Source organism: Prunus avium, chromosome 2 (assembly GCF_965620075.1).
Source record: "Prunus avium chromosome 2, drPruAviu1.hap1.1, whole genome shotgun sequence".
NCBI lineage: Eukaryota > Viridiplantae > Streptophyta > Magnoliopsida > Rosales > Rosaceae > Prunus > Prunus avium.
The window spans coordinates 24344661-24360729 of record NC_142285.1 but is presented as its reverse complement, the minus strand read 5'-3'; the positions used below and the strand labels follow the sequence as shown (position 1 = coordinate 24360729).

General features: G+C 41.1%; 2 protein-coding genes across 3 annotated transcripts; both read left to right on the top strand.

The window, feature by feature from the left end:
* The first annotated feature begins 629 nt into the window (after window positions 1-629).
* On the top strand, window positions 630-2705 carry LOC110764970 (serine/threonine-protein kinase D6PK-like). The gene is made up of 2 exons (XM_021968030.2): window positions 630-1201; window positions 1811-2705. The coding sequence occupies exons 1-2, from the start codon at window positions 672-674 to the stop codon at window positions 2604-2606; spliced, it is 1326 nt and encodes a 441-aa protein (XP_021823722.2). The 5' UTR covers window positions 630-671; the 3' UTR covers window positions 2607-2705.
* A 1548-nt stretch (window positions 2706-4253) lies between these two features.
* Window positions 4254-11923, top strand: LOC110764989 (IQ domain-containing protein IQM3-like). Of its 2 annotated transcripts, none has more exons than XM_088249541.1 (10): window positions 4254-4603; window positions 4695-4726; window positions 8909-8991; window positions 9090-9155; window positions 9236-9324; window positions 9731-9818; window positions 10278-10424; window positions 10528-10617; window positions 10855-10956; window positions 11192-11923. In XM_088249541.1, the coding sequence occupies exons 1-10, from the start codon at window positions 4434-4436 to the stop codon at window positions 11663-11665; spliced, it is 1341 nt and encodes a 446-aa protein (XP_088105667.1). In that variant the 5' UTR covers window positions 4254-4433; the 3' UTR covers window positions 11666-11923. The 2 variants fall into 2 exon arrangements, with proteins under 2 accessions (XP_088105667.1, XP_021823742.1); XM_021968050.2 differs by having other exon boundaries at window positions 10525-10617.
* The last annotated feature ends 4146 nt before the right edge of the window (window positions 11924-16069 follow it).

Genomic DNA, 16069 nt, shown 5'->3' with positions numbered 1-16069 from the left:
TATTTTTCCTATTAATTTGGACGGGATTGTAATAAAATATTACAACCATATGATCTTCTAGCTAATCACACAAAAAAGGTGCCATCCCTAAACAAATCCCAAACCCTAAAATCCTAAATGCAGAGTTCGGGATCCCAAAAAGAGCATCGTGCTTAATAAAAAGGGAACAAAATAAAAACCGGATCTTAAATTTATATGCTATATATCACAGTAGTTTTTTTGGCCCCCTTTTTAACGAGCATGATAGCAAATCAGTAATTTCCATATTTATTTATTTTTTAATTTTTTTTTGGTCTGACCATATTTATTTTTCTTAGACTACCCTTTTTCTTTTATTCTCAGGATTTGGTATTTTTACATGAATACTAAAAATTCTAGTAATTTTTTATTAGGTGTACATGCGTACGCAACAGTTATAACCAGAGAAAAATAATAAGGCATAAAATCCAAAATTCCAAATATGCAAATGCAAAACGCCAGAAAGGAAATCCAGCAATTGGGCCCACTGTGGGCCCTTATAACACAATAGGCAGACACATGGCCCATCCCCATTCCGCCGGCCCTTACCACCCCTCTTCAAAATGTCTCATTTCTATTATTTTCTACTCTCATTTGAAGTGTGTCTCCACCTTAACTCACCCACCACTACTACTACCCCCATTCCCACAACCATGCAACAATGCGTCGACGAACTTGTCAACGACATAGGCAACCTTAATCTCGAGTGTTCCACCACTGCCGCCACTGACACCGACACCGCCATTTCTGTCAAAACCACTTCAAGCCACATCTCATCCGCCAGTAAGCCTCACGCGCGGCCACGCGATCCATGTTGGGACGCAATCCAAGGCAAGAAGTTCAATGGCACCGGGATCAGCCTTGACGACCTAGGCCTCGTGCGTCGCCTCGGGTGCGGCGACATAGGGAGCGTGTACCTCGTAGAGTTAGAGGGTAGTGATGGGTGCATGTTTGCTGCCAAGGTGATGGACAAGGAGGATTTGGCAAGTAGGAATAAAGGAAATAGGGCAAGGATAGAGAGGGAAATTTTGGAAATTTTGGACCATCCTTTTTTGCCCACGCTCTATGGCTGGTTGGAGTCGGACAGATGGTCTTGCTTGTTGACCGAGTTTTGCCCCGGTGGTGACCTCCATGTCCTCCGCCAATGCCAACCGGACAATCGGTTCAATCGAGAGGCCGTCCGGTGGGTACATTTTGAACTTAAAATTTGCAATTTAATTATACCATATGATCATATGCGTGACATATATACATATGCGTGTTTGAATTTTCTTTTTCATAAAAAAAGAACTTTAGTTGATTAAATTTGCAAAATGGTACAATATAAAACGAGTCATAATAAGTGGGGTTCCAATATTTGCTTGAGACTATTGATTATTTTGTGTGGGTTCCATAAGGTTTTTAATCTATGTCTGGACACTGGGACAATCTTTGAATGTTGCAACCCCACAATGCTTTTGGTAAGTGCCGTGCACTCGATCACGATCATCATGATTCAATGCAAGTTTCTATAATAGGCCTCGATTAGGATAACTTTTGATTAGATTACTCTTTTTGTTTATTGCCTAATTAAGCATGAATTAGGATTGATATTGAATTACTCAATTACGTGATATAATTGATAAGGAATCACCAAATTGATAGAAAATCATATGAAAGGGGATATATATGGTTATAAGATCTGTCGAGGATCTTCCTTTTAATTTTCTTACTTTGATCAACAAACATTAAGTTTTTTGATATAATATTATTTTTTCCAAATTTACAATCTAGTCTTTTTTGGTGCTTGAAGATTTTATGCATCTGAAGTGGTTGCTGCTCTAGAGTACCTACACATGATGGGAATAATCTACCGTGATCTGAAGCCAGAAAATGTGCTCATAAGATCAGACGGTCACATCATGTTGACCGACTTTGATCTCTCATTGAGAAGCAGCACTTCAACATCAACGGCTCAGCTTGTTTCTGATCAAGACCCACCAAACACCAATCGATCCTCTTATTCCACCAAGCAACCACAATTTGGAATATCACCATGCATCCTGCCTAGTTGTATGGTTCCGACGGCATCATCCATGCACCCAAAGGGCAAGCGCAAAAAGAAATCAGGTCACCGTGTGTCCCTTGAGATCGTGGCAGAGCCAATCGACGTCCGATCGATGTCGTTTGTCGGGACCCACGAGTACTTGGCACCGGAGATTGTATTAGGTGAAGGCCATGGAAATGCAGTGGATTGGTGGACTCTAGGCATATTTATATTTGAAATGTTTTACGGTGTCACACCCTTTAAAGGAACGAACCATGACTCAACTCTAGCCAACATTGTGGCCAGGGCCCTTGAGTTCCCTAAGGAGCCCACGGTGCCCGGACACGCTAAAGATTTGATCACGCATCTTTTGATCAAGGACCCCACAAGAAGATTGGGGTCCACAATGGGTGCGACAGCAATCAAGCACCATCCATTTTTTGATGGGGTCAATTGGGCATTATTAAGATGTAATGCACCACCCAACATTCCTCGGCCTGTTGCTTACATGGACCTTGTGCAAGGCGAGAAAGGTAAGGACACTCCAGTAGAATACTACTAGCAACGAGTTTGTTTAATACAATTGTAATATAGTTTCATGTATATATGTGGGTTTTAATTTTGGATGCTGTGAAGTTGTTTTCTTGGTTAAGTCATATCAATTCCCCTTTGTAATTGAAGAATTCTAGTCCTTCCATTTGCCGTCATATAGTGCACTTTGTAATTAAAATCTTGCTTTGAAAACCCCATTCGAGGAAAATCCGGATGTAGTTTAAGTGGCCTCATTATAAATTCTACATTAATTTTTTTTTTTCTCAAAAATTAAAAAATTAAAGACCCCTTGGCTGAGCAGGCTGAGGCATATGAAATCACTTTTGAAGACGGCATCTGAAATCATTGATGCTTGGCTATCTTCGTTTTCTGCATATGCCAAGGTGACAGAAATATAGAAATATCTACTATACAAAACTATAGAAATACCCTCCATACAAAATTAATGTTTTTTTTTTTCGAGGACCTTTCCTATTGAGAGGGGCGATAGCATACTAAACTCACACACACTACACGGATGCTAGGACTCGAACCCAGGACCTTACCTGAGGAAATAAATACTGTAAACCACTACGTTAGCGGATCCTTTGCACTTGATTATTTATAAGTGTGCAAATTTTCAAGTCATTGTTGCATAGGTCCAAAGCCTCTGATGGCCTATATAAGGAAAGATCCAACAAGATCAATGTGCGGATGAAGGATAATTAGCTAGCCATTACGTGAGTAATGGTCCAAACATTACGTGCATTAAAGTCAGTAATTATAGCACGTCCCAAGTCATTCGACTCATTGACATGATATGCGAGAAACGGGTCTCGGCAGACTCAATGGGCGCACACTTTTAACCAGTAGAGTCGATGTAGATATGTGCTATGAGAGAGTAACATTTTAATTTAATTTTGGTCTAGGTAAAAAGGAAAAAGAAAAAGTGATTTCAATATTTGGTTTCGCTGCTAATTCAATTTAATGATGATTCCAACCATAATACATTGTCAAGCATAAAAATTTGACTGTGAAAGTTCAAAATAAATGTTTATGAATGCATAAGAATGCTATATTGATAGATTATTGATTGGAATCCCATTTGTTATAAAACTGAAAATCGTAAATTTAATAATATGCATTCCAGAAAATTGACTTTCCAACACCCAAAATGTTGAAATCTACTTATGTTCTCCAAGAATCGCCCTTCATAAATTCTCTCAGCCCACAAATTCTCTCATCTCACTTCTGAAATGTTGAAATCTACTTAAATTTAACAATATGCATTAAATATTGTTAAGTTGATCAAAAAGGTGTTGGAAGTTTGAAAGCAAATCATCTCACATTGGAGAAACGAATGGTATTACATGCCTTATAAGCACGATACTTTTACATCAATTAAATAAGATTGGTGGGTTGATGGGCTTGGTATTGAAGGCTATGCATGGTTGGCTTGGTATAAAATTAAGAAAATTACACTGCTTTATAAAATTACATTCTGTATCGGTGTTGGATGTTTTTCCATTTTAGTTAGATTAGCCCTGTCCAGTCCTAGCACCAGGACTAAGTTGAGCCCTGACATGACTCTTGGTGGAAGGGTGGAGACCACTGTTGTCTACCTCTTTGCAACACTTTGAACAACTTGTATTTTGTTGTTGTCACTGCAGTAGTACCAGCAATTAATGCTGTGACCAAATCTACATCTATCCATTAAAAGATAAAAAAAATCACAAGAACCATGAAAAAAAAATCATAGACTATATTGCTGAGAGACAGAATTTAGATATTGGCTTTGTTTTGATCCCTTCAATCTCTTTCACTGCACTTATAAACTATTACTACATTTTTCTCTACAATGGCTGAGCTATCTCTGGATTGCAATGATGGTGCATCAACTGTGATGGTTCCTCAGCATACAGGTCATGGCCATGAATCAACGGCTGCAGTGAAGTTGCAGAAAGTGTACAGGAGTTATAGAACCCGGCGTAGGCTAGCAGACTCGGCTGTGGTTGCTGAGGAGCTATGGTTGGTACCCCGTTAAGTAATTTTCTTCTAGTCTTCAACATTTTGATATCATTCTAATTCTGTATCTATGGGATTAATGTTTGGATTGGAGGTGGCAAGCTATAGATTATGCAAGGTTGAATCTGTTGTAAAATTGGCTCACATTTAGTATGCATGCGAAGGAGTGAGCGACCGGTCGCAAGGTTTGGGCGACCGGTCGTTTAGAAGCAGAGTCGAAGTCTGAAAAATTCGCAGGAAGCGACCGGTCGCAAGGTATCAGCGACCGGTCGCCCCTGTGCTGTGCTGATGTTTTCCTTACGTGTTTTCAACTACTTTTTCGGTGGCTATCGCTTTCCACAAGATTGCAGGTGTTTAATGGGTCACTTCTGAGGTAAAAGAAGGTGGACTACCTGCTGTATAGTTGGGAGAGCACTCATTGCCAATTGGTTGTCTTGGTTTGGAGAATCCATTCTCCATTTTCTGGTTTTGTGGAAGGTGGCTGAAGTGGGATTTGTTTACTTGCATGATATGATCTTTAGTCTAAGTGGGAGACTAAAGGAAGGAACGTGGAAGACAAGATGGTGCCTTATCTTGTGTCCATTGGTTTGTGTAGGTAATGGAGATAAAGCACGACATTATAAGATGAGAAAGCAAGTTGAAGTTAGGTGTGGTTAATCTCAAGGTGGTCAAGTAGCTGGGTGCTATTGTGTTCAAAGGAGGTTAACTCACCAAGGGAGAACGTGAGAGAGAGCAATCAGTTCAAGTTTAGAGCTGAGTTGGGGTCTTGAGAGTCTAGACACAAAGGGGGGAAACACCAAGGGTTGTGAGAGTGTTTCACAAGTGCATCAAAGTGTTGAGCAAGGGGTGTGAGAGAAAAGAGAGCTTGGGGAGAGAATAGAGTTCTAAGGGGGTTTTCTGTGTAAAACCAAAGTTGTAACTTATTCTTTCATGAAGTGAATTTCTCAAGGGGATCACCAAGAGGATGTAGGCAATTGCTGAACCTCTATAAATTCTTGTGTCACTTTGTGCTTGGTTGTTGTCTCAAGTGTGTGTGTGTGTGTGTGTGATTCATCCATCATTGTGTGTGTCACAAAGTCCATCAACAACAAGATCATTAGGGGAGTGAGTGAAAGTGTTTGTCCATTTTTCACAACAAGTGGTATCAGAGCTGTGTTGGAGCAGCAAGTGCTAGTGTGTTGAAGATGGCAAGTGACAAGGAAGCTGAAGGTGGAAGTAGCTCTATGCATCAGAGGCTACCACAATCTGTCAGCATGAAGGTGGAGTTGAAGCCTTTCACAGGGAAGGAGAACTTCACACTTTGGCAAAGGAGGATGAAGTCAGCCCTTACACAACAAAATCTCAGTGTTGTCTTGGAAGGCAAAGAGAAGAAGCCGGTTACCATGACAGATGCGGAGTGGGGTGTGCTAGATGAGTTGGCTAGAGGAGCCATCGAGAACTTCATCTCCGATGAGGTGCTCATCAACGTGATGAAGGACACAGCGAAGCAAACATGGGAGAAGCTCGAAGAGATGTTTGCAGGGAAGTCGCTGTCCAACAAGCTCTTCCTCAAGGAGGAACTCCTAAATCTTCGGATGGCGGAGGAAGGAAATCTAATGGAGCATTTGAGCAGCTTCAATAGATGTGTTGCTGACTTGCAAAGAATGGATGTGTTGTATAATACGGAGGATAAGGCACTCATGTTACTAACATCCTTGCCTCCGTCTTATAAGCATTTCCGAACTACACTTATGTTCGGGAAGAGTACTTTGAATTTTGAGGAGGTGGTGCAAGATGTGATGACGCATCACAGGATGTCTCAACGTTCGGAGGAGAACTCTCAAGATGCTGGTTTGTTCGCAAGGAGTCGTTCAAGCAAGCAAGAAGGCAAGGGCAGCAAAAGGAATACTAAGTCCAAGGACAATGAAGGGTGCTTCGAGTGTGGATCTATGGATCATTGGAGGAGAGATTGTCCGGTATGGAAGGAGAAGCTGAACAAGATGAAGAAAGCTGGAAGTTCAGCCCACGTGTGTGATGAGGACACATGTGATGAACTCTTGACGGTTACGGATGAAAGTAACGGGGAAGTCATGGCAAGTTCTTCATGTAAGAATTCTTCTTCAAGTTGGATTTTAGATTCCGGGTGCTCATATCATGTGTGTGCAAATAAGTTGATGTTTGACACATATGAGGATAAGGATGCATGCAAGATTATGTTGGGAGACAAAACTACATGTGAAGTTTTGGGCATAGGGACTGTGAAGATCAAGTTGCAAGGTGGTGAAGTTTGGACTCTTAGTGAGGTAAGGTTTGTACCTGCACTAAGAACGAATCTAGTCTCTCTTGGTTCTTTGGATAGAGAAGGTTGCTCTTACAAGGCCAAAGGAGGGAAGCTCATGGTCACACAAGGTTCTGTGGTGGTTATGAGGGGGGAGATTCAACCAAACAACACATACAAGCTCTTGGGTGGTGCAGAGATTTGTACCAAGGAAGAGCAAGCAACAAGTCTTAATGTCAAGGAGCCGGTCCAACATGATGTAGCTGCAAGTGTGCTCAAGAGAAGTTGGGCAAGGAAGGTTAGTCAAGGTTGTATGACTAACGGTTCATCATCAAAGGTGCTTGATTTCAAAGCTGCAGAAAGTGTGGAGAGAAATATCCACAAAGGTGAAATCAAGACAAGTAATGATGGGGAGGATGTTGTTGAAGAGAAGCTTCTTGCCAAGGTGGTCATGGAAGAGACTCCATTTGAGGTGGAGCTTGACACAAGGGCTGAAGAAGGAGGGCAACAACAACAAACTCACAAAGGGGTTCTACTTGAGGTGGAGCCATCATCAAGTGCAAGGTCCGGGCCCAAGGAATCCATCAAACCTTCCCTAGGTTTTGGATGGATGGACCAAGAAGTTCCAGCCACGTTTCGGAGTGCTATAGGGAGCATGAAGCGGGAAAGTTGGAGAGGTGCATTGATGAAAAGAAAGGTGTTCTTAAATCCAAGAGCAAGAAGTGCTAAATGGGGATTTAGTGAACAAAGGTTTGGTATGTGGTTTGCATATCAAGGGAAGTCCAAGGTTCAAGGTTCCAAGGAAGCAAGGAGCAACGAATTTGGCAAGGGGGAACTCTTCTCTGCACAAGAGGTCCAAGTTACTCAAGTTTAGGCTTGGGTGGAGCACCTTCCACCAAAGGTGCATTGAGGCAAGAGGTGTATTGCCATGGTGGAGTTCTTGGAAATTACTAGAACGATTTCTAAGAGGTTGAAGATGTTCTAGAGGTCAACAATGGTCCATGGGGTGATTAAATGGTTCGCCAAGGTGGAGATTGTTGTAAAATTGGCTCACATTTAGTATGCATGCGAAGGAGTGAGCGACCGGTCGCAAGGTTTGGGCGACCGGTCGTTTAGAAGCAGAGTCGAAGTCTGAAAAATTCGCAGGAAGCGACCGGTCGCAAGGTATCAGCGACCGGTCGCCCCTGTGCTGTGCTGATGTTTTCCTTACGTGTTTTCAACTACTTTTTCGGTGGCTATCGCTTTCCACAAGATTGCAGGTGTTTAATGGGTCACTTCTGAGGTAAAAGAAGGTGGACTACCTGCTGTATAGTTGGGAGAGCACTCATTGCCAATTGGTTGTCTTGGTTTGGAGAATCCATTCTCCATTTTCTGGTTTTGTGGAAGGTGGCTGAAGTGGGATTTGTTTACTTGCATGATATGATCTTTAGTCTAAGTGGGAGACTAAAGGAAGGAACGTGGAAGACAAGATGGTGCCTTATCTTGTGTCCATTGGTTTGTGTAGGTAATGGAGATAAAGCAAGACATTATAAGATGAGAAAGCAAGTTGAAGTTAGGTGTGGTTAATCTCAAGGTGGTCAAGTAGCTGGGTGCTATTGTGTTCAAAGAAGGTTAACTCACCAAGGGAGAACGTGAGAGAGAGCAATCAGTTCAAGTTTAGAGCTGAGTTGGGGTCTTGAGAGTCTAGACACAAAGGGGGGAAACACCAAGGGTTGTGAGAGTGTTTCACAAGTGCATCAAAGTGTTGAGCAAGGGGTGTGAGAGAAAAGAGAGCTTGGGGAGAGAATAGAGTTCTAAGGGGGTTTTCTGTGTAAAACCAAAGTTGTAACTTATTCTTTCATGAAGTGAATTTCTCAAGGGGATCACCAAGAGGATGTAGGCAATTGCTGAACCTCTATAAATTCTTGTGTCACTTTGTGCTTGGTTGTTGTCTCAAGTGTGTGTGTGTGTGTGTGTGATTCATCCATCATTGTGTGTGTCACAAAGTCCATCAACAACAAGATCATTAGGGGAGTGAGTGAAAGTGTTTGTCCATTTTTCACAACAGAATCATAGTACGATTTCGTTCTTCGATTATCATAAATCTGAAACCGCAGCCTCACGGTGGAGTAGGATCAGCTTATTTGCATCCAAGGCATGTTTGCTTATGTTTCATACCACATAAACTTTTTATAAAATTAAGAAAAAAAGAAAAAAGATTTCATGAATTTGAATTCTTTTTTTTTTTTGTAGCTGGGGAAGGGATTATCAAAGGATGCTAAGGCACAAAAGTTAGCTTTCCAACATTGGATCGAAGCGGTAAGCTCGTAATCGATCTAGACTTTAACTTTTCTTGTTGTGCCTTGTATTCATCCTCATCATGATGCTGGTTGTTGCAGATTGATCCAAGACATCGGTATGGCCATAATCTGAACTATTACTATGATGAGTGGTGTAGAGGTGATGCAGGACAGCCCTTTTTCTACTGGTACAATTTACCGTCTTCATTCTTTCTTTTGGTGACTATTTTCTCTGCACACCTTGTAATTATTTCAGTGTCAAAATCATAGTTCTTGTAACTATTTTCTCTGCACATGAAGTGATACCTTCTTATTTTTCGGGTGTTTTGAGTTTTTGGCTTGGTGCAAATAAAAGTTCCCTACTTTTGTAATTACATATCTACTTTTTAGTAAGACATAAGAACATCCGTCCAATGAGGAGGGATATGTGGAAGACAAGGATTCCACAGTACATCAAAACATGAACTTTTACTCAAAGGCTCCCATAAGGGTTACCAAATAGCATGGATATTTCAAAATCAACTTAGTTAAAAGAAAGTCTTGCTAATATACTTGGTAAGATGATTTAGAAAGAAGAACCTCTGCCTTTTGTAGGTTGGACGTTGGAGATGGCAAGGAAGTTGATCTCAAGGATTGTCCAAGATCAAGGCTGCAACAAGAATGCATCAAGTATCTTGGACCGGTACCATACTTCTGTGCTGCATACATATAATAGGATCAAAACACGGTCAAAATGCAATCCAATTGTTGCAGAGGCTCGTAGCTCTAATGGTTACGAGCATTTACTCCTATACCTGAGGTCTCGACTTCAAATCCCACCTACCCCTAATATTGTTGGATTAAGAAAATAGTAATAGTACCATTATTGGAAAAACTTAAGCAGCATTCCTAGTGTTAGAATCTAATGAAATATCACATTACTGACATAATAATTTCCAGCCACCATCACATTTGTATTTCAATTTCAATTGTTGCCCTGTTTTTTTTAAGATATTTGCATCTCCAATTCCCTTTATGAGAACATTTGAGTGAGAAATTTATTACTATATACCAGACTTCAGAGAGATCTCTGAACTCTGCATGAAATAATGTATGCTAACTTGTTCGCATTCATCTTGTGGTGACCTTTCATGCAAATAAGCAAGAGAGGGAACACTTCGAATATATCATTTGTGAAGGGACCTTGGTGCACAGAGGAACAGGATCTCTTCTTGATACAAATCAAGGAATGGAAGATTCCAAATGGATTTTCGTGATGAGCACATCGAAGAAACTTTATGCTGGCGAGGTAAGATCTGATATGGACATCAAACCATTGAGGTTGCAGTCTCCTATCTCAATTTGCAGATCACTGATGCTCTTCTTCTTCTTCTTCTTCTTCCTTCAAGAAGAAGAAGGGATTATTTCATCATTCCAGCTTCCTTGCCGGAGGGGCCACCTTGGCTGCCGGAAGACTTAGAGCAGAACATGGAAAGCTCAAGGTATATTAATCATTAATGCATCAACCTGCATGCTCAGTAAAATAGTCTCTGCTTCTTGAAGACATAGTTTACTGATATGGAATATGTATATTTGCAAAGATTCCAGCACCCACTTGGTAGGACACACACACCACAAAGAAAATATTTGTAGAATTCCTTTCTTTTGAGTGTTATTTTAGATCAAGGAAAAGCCTGCACCTTTTCCATCTGAATTCTGTATGTCCTTTTGATTTCCAGTCTGTATCGGCATACAGCGGACATTACCGTCCAACCAATGAGAACCTTGGCAGCTTCCTCACCTTCCTTAAGGAAAGTGGAGTTGCCCTTGATGGAGTTCAGGTATAGAACTCATCCTATTCAATTTTATTATATCTGTTCCCAGGGTACTCTGCCACCAATAAAAACATGCAGTTGAAACATTCCAAGGGACATAGCTCTTCAGAATTTAAGGACGAAGGGTTGAAACTGAGACCTTTTAGCTTCCATTAATAATCGAAAACCTGTATAATGTATAGACATTTATCTGTGTTTCTAGCTAGGCTTGTTTCGTCTGAGTTTTTTCCATTTTAAGCAGGTACTTTCTCCCATGGTAGACAATGAGAGCTATGGTTTGAGCAAATCAATTCAACCTGGAAGAACATACGGACAAACAAAAGCTGAAAACCCTGAGCTTCATGCTTCCAGGGTGGAAGAAAGCAATCAACAGTCTGAATCATGTACATTTTCTGAAACTAAAAGAATAAGTAGTTACCAAAGAACCATATCCAGAAATCTCTTCAACCTCCGAACAAGTGTCCCTAAGAAAGAAATATTGCAAAGGATCAACTCCAAGAAGGAAGCAAGTTCATGTCAACTAGGAGACCAACTGTCTTTTAAGTGGTCAACAGGAGCAGGCCCCAGGATTGGATCTGTTGCAGACTACCCTCTGAAGTTAAGGCTACAAGCACTAGAATTTGTAAGCCTCTCGCCTAGGGCTTCCCTCACGGCATCCCCATCGGAACCTCCATCAGGTCTCACATCATTTACAACTTCTTGCAGGATAATGTGACCGGCATTGTAAGTCTGTCGTTCTTAAAGAATGTGACTCTAAAACCACTGCACTCAAGCACAAGAATATATATGAATAGTACTTTACAGGATTGACCACCCTGGTTTTTCTTTTGGGTTCATAAATGTGCTAGGATACATAGTCTCAGGGAAGACAAAGTAAACTCGGAATGTTGTAAAGGAAAAGTACCTCAGAAAACGTTTTACTTCTCTGCTTGAATGAAATTCATTTAGGCTTCATTTAAATGGAAGGATTCAAAATCAATGAATTGAGATGAGATTATGAGGTAAAATTGTTTGTTTAGACTAAGCCAATCAATTTGGGAGTTATTTGACCTAATTGAGAGTTATTTGATTTAATTGAGAATTATTTGATTCTTGCCTTAATTAGGGATTTGATTTAAATCAAATCCCTAATTACATCAATCTCTCAAAATCAGGGAAGAATAATTCCTTTCCATCTGTGGAATTATTGTTCTAAAACCCTAGCCTCTGAGGCTCCTATAAATACATGGCTATACCAAGGGTTGAGATACGTCTAAACTTCTGTCTGAAACTTTGCAGAAATTCTCTCTCACAAACCCTAGCCGCCATACTCTTTCTCTCTCTCACACACACACAAGGCTCCAGCCACCACACACTGCTCCGGCCACCCGGTTCTCACCCTAGAGAAATCTGCATCCTATTGTTAGCTATTGTTTTCCTACAAACACTCGACCTAACTTAGGCATCGGAGGATCTTTGGCCAACACCCCCCGGGTGTGGTCTTTTCACTCCGTATTGTTTTGAAGAGAGAAAGAGAAGCGAAGAGGAAGGCGGAATCTTAGACGAATATTCTTATGGGACGACCTCCTTTATCGGCTGAAGATTGCAGTAAAAGCTCAGGCTTTAGCAGACTACCATCGGCTGAAGAAGAGAAGCTGATCAACAAAAAGAAGGAAAGTTCGAGAGCAGACAAGACCTCCACCAAACCTGACCAACTCAGAGACATGTGGCAATTGCGCGTAGATGGAGCGTCGAACCAAAAAGAGCTGGAGCAGGTGTCGTTATCATCACCCCGGATGGAACCTTGTTGGAGCAAGCTATCACACTTGACTTCCTGGCCTCAAACAACGAGGCAGAATACGAGGCATTGCTTGCTGGCTTGCGCTTGGCAAAGGAGCTATCAATCAAGAAGTTGGCCATCTACTCAGATTCCCAGCTGATCACAAATCAAGCCTCAGGAGAATACATGGCGAAGCACCCAAGGATGATCTTGTACCTTGACAAAGTCCAAAAGCTGTTGAAGGCGTTTCCTATCTTCACCATCCAACAAGTGCCCCGAGCAGAGAACGGGCAAGCAGATGCACTGGCAAGCCTAGAATCAACGCTGGATACCCAGTTCAAACGCTCCATCCCGGTCGAGCACCTTGACCAACCAAGCATAGAAGAGGCAGAGCAGCCAGACTTGTTGCAGATCAACGAGGATCCTAGTTGGCAAAAAAAAAAAGTAGCAGAAAAAAAAAACAAAAAAAAGACAGCAAAAAAAGAAAAGAAAAAGGTCCATCTTGGAGTAGCCCAATCTGCAAAGGAGCCCAGCGTGCCTGCCAGCTCGAGCCCTCTTGGCACACATCACACGCAGCCTAGCTTGTGCCTCAAGCCCAGAGCGCATCGAGCTCCAACCCAAGCCCGCGTCGCTCTCTCCAGCCTTACAGCCTGTGGTGCGCTCCAGCTGTTCGCGTTGCCCAACAATGACCCCAGATGCACTTGGCCTATTTTAGCACACTCTAGCTCGAGCCCAGACTATAGCCTCAGTCCAATGCAAGGCCAGCCCTTGCACACTTGTTCCAGCCAGGCTCGTCCGTGTGCGCTGTAAGCCCACCTGTCTCCAGCAGCAGGCTCACCTATAGTTGGAACCAGGCTTGCGTCACCAGCCATTGTTGCCATCCAGGCCTTCCGTGCGTCTTAGCCACCAGGTTGCGCCTCACCTTTTGGTTGCCAAAACTCACCACGTTGGAAGCTGCACCTCACCTTCTTGCTTCGAAAAATCAAGCCAAAGAAAGAAGAATATATTTTTCAAGGCTCGAGTCAATTTACCTAGGGGATGCACTCTCTCCTCCTTGAGAAGCAAGCGATCTTCTAAGAACTCTCTCTGTGAAAATATGGGAAGTGTTTCTTGCAACTTGAAAAAAAAACAAGGAAGAGCCTCATATTTAAAGTGACTGGAGTTTCTTGACCTACAAGGAATCCTAGGCCCATTCCAAAAACCTCCTCCACTCAACAACCCAAGTCATAGAAGGAAGCCCAGTTACAGCTAGACAGCCCAACAGTTAATTCACACCTCCTCCATGCCACCACGCGCTAGGCAGAAGCTGGGGGCATTTGTGGAAGCCAAATATCTCAGATCCTAGGTCAAATAATTAAGCCAATCAATTTGTGAGTTATTTGACCTATTTAGGAGTTATTTGATTTAATTGTGAATTATTTGATTCTTGCCTTAATTAGGGATTTGATTTAAATCAAATCCCTAATTACATCAATCTTTCCAAATCATGGAAGAATAATTCATGTCCATTTGTGGAATTATTCTCCTAAAACCCTAGCCTCCGAGGCTCCTATAAATACATGGCTACACCAAGGGTTGAGGTACGTCTAAACTTCTGCCTGAAACTCTGCACAAATTCTCTCTCACAAACCCTAGCCGCTATAATCTTTCTCTCTCTCACACAAGGCTCCGGCCACCCGGTTCTCACCCTAGAGAAATCTCCATCCTATTGTTAGCTATTGTTTTCCTACAAACACTCGACCTAACTTAGGTATCAGAGGGCCTTTGGCCAACACCCCCCGGGTGTGGTCTTTTCACTCCGTATTGTTTTGAAGGGAGAAGGAGAAGTGAAGAGGAAGGCAAAATCTTAGACGAATATTCTTGTGGGACAAAAATTGCTCCCACAACCATCTATGTATGGCCAGATCTAGAAACTAAGGAAAGGAAAAACACAACTGGATTTCAAATGATTCCTTGCATATGGTCATTTCAAATAGACTACACGTAGTTATTTCAAATACATTCAATCCAATGTGGTTATTTTGATACAAGCGTTATCAGGAAGGAGGGTTTTCTCATACACACTATCAAGGTGTCATGGGGGTTTGAATTTAGTGATTATTGATTTTGTACCAAATTTTGCTATGCTATCAAATTCAAATCCTTTCCTTCAAATCTCTTCATCCAAACGGAGGATTACATTATAGTCGAAAACAATAATGTTTTTAGCTGAGAACGTCAATAGTGATTTGAATGGGTGCTGAAAAAAGCAAATTCTGCATGTGTTAAGGTCGGGACCATCTGCAGATGACTAAAGGTGGTGGAATGAGTGGATGGCTTTGTTCAAACCCTTCAAATAGCATGTCGTTTTCAAGCTGAAAGGCTTCAACACTATCAACGCATTTCATGGCACACCATGATGTTCATTTATTTCCACAAAGGCTTTCAATGAGATTTATTCATTTTATTTTTTAATACAAGCAATAGTCTAAACTTAAAGAGGGAGAGGGGGTGACTTATATGTGGACTTCAAGTGAGGACCTAGTTTTAGCAGTTGGATCATTTTGATCTTGCCAACTTATTTATACTGACCATTATGTCCTTGTTTTAGTCTTTGAAAAATATTATGGCTTCTTCGGTGGAGCCAAAGCTTTCGCTATTTGTAAATGGAGTGCCTTTTTTAATTTTTTGTATGGTGCAAATTCATTCTTGCTTTTGGAAGTCATTGCCGTTCATATTCTTGCCTTTTGGATTTTGTCTTCTTTTGCATGAGTGATAGTCATGAACTCGAGCTGTTAAGATATTCTTTAGGCATCATGTTCTCAATATTGTGCAATTCTTCCTCTGTTATCCCAATAGTCTTGGTTGTGACGCAGCGAGATATAAGAGATAGGGAGATTGAACGATAACCCTACAAGTAACAATGTCGGAACCTACCAACAAACTGGAATCCACCAGAGAAATTGAGTAAACCTCAAATATATTGATTGAACATAAGATGAATGAACTGACAAATACAACGCCATGAGTTGGCTTAAATGGAAAACAAAGAAACCCTAAAATAGTAGGAAAATTCTAAAATATTCCTAAACTTAGCTAATAAGAAAATAATAAAAATCATAACTAACATCATATTAGGAAAATAATATCCTAAGATAACTTATTCTTCAAAATATAAAATTAAACATTAAATTAAATACAAATCTTGACAAAATCATAATTGCTTCAAACTTCCACAATCAATTAGGAAATCCCAACAATACACATTCCCCCTTTTCCTAGCACCATAATTGACATTTAATTGAAAATTTTCTCTCTTGTATGATTTCCTTCCAACTTTGAGCCACTTTATTTTAATTAATTTTTGGGTAAACTGCCGAA

Coding starts and splice junctions, on each gene's coding strand:
- LOC110764989 (XM_021968050.2), top strand. CDS start 4,434: ATGGCTGAGCTATCTCTGGATTGCAATGATGGTGCATCAACTGTGATG. Junction 9,819..10,277: donor GCATCAAGTATCTTGGACCG/GTACCATACTTC, acceptor CATGCAAATAAG/CAAGAGAGGGAACACTTCGA. Junction 10,957..11,191: donor TTGCCCTTGATGGAGTTCAG/GTATAGAACTCA, acceptor CATTTTAAGCAG/GTACTTTCTCCCATGGTAGA.
- LOC110764970 (XM_021968030.2), top strand. CDS start 672: ATGCAACAATGCGTCGACGAACTTGTCAACGACATAGGCAACCTTAAT. Junction 1,202..1,810: donor TTCAATCGAGAGGCCGTCCG/GTGGGTACATTT, acceptor TGGTGCTTGAAG/ATTTTATGCATCTGAAGTGG.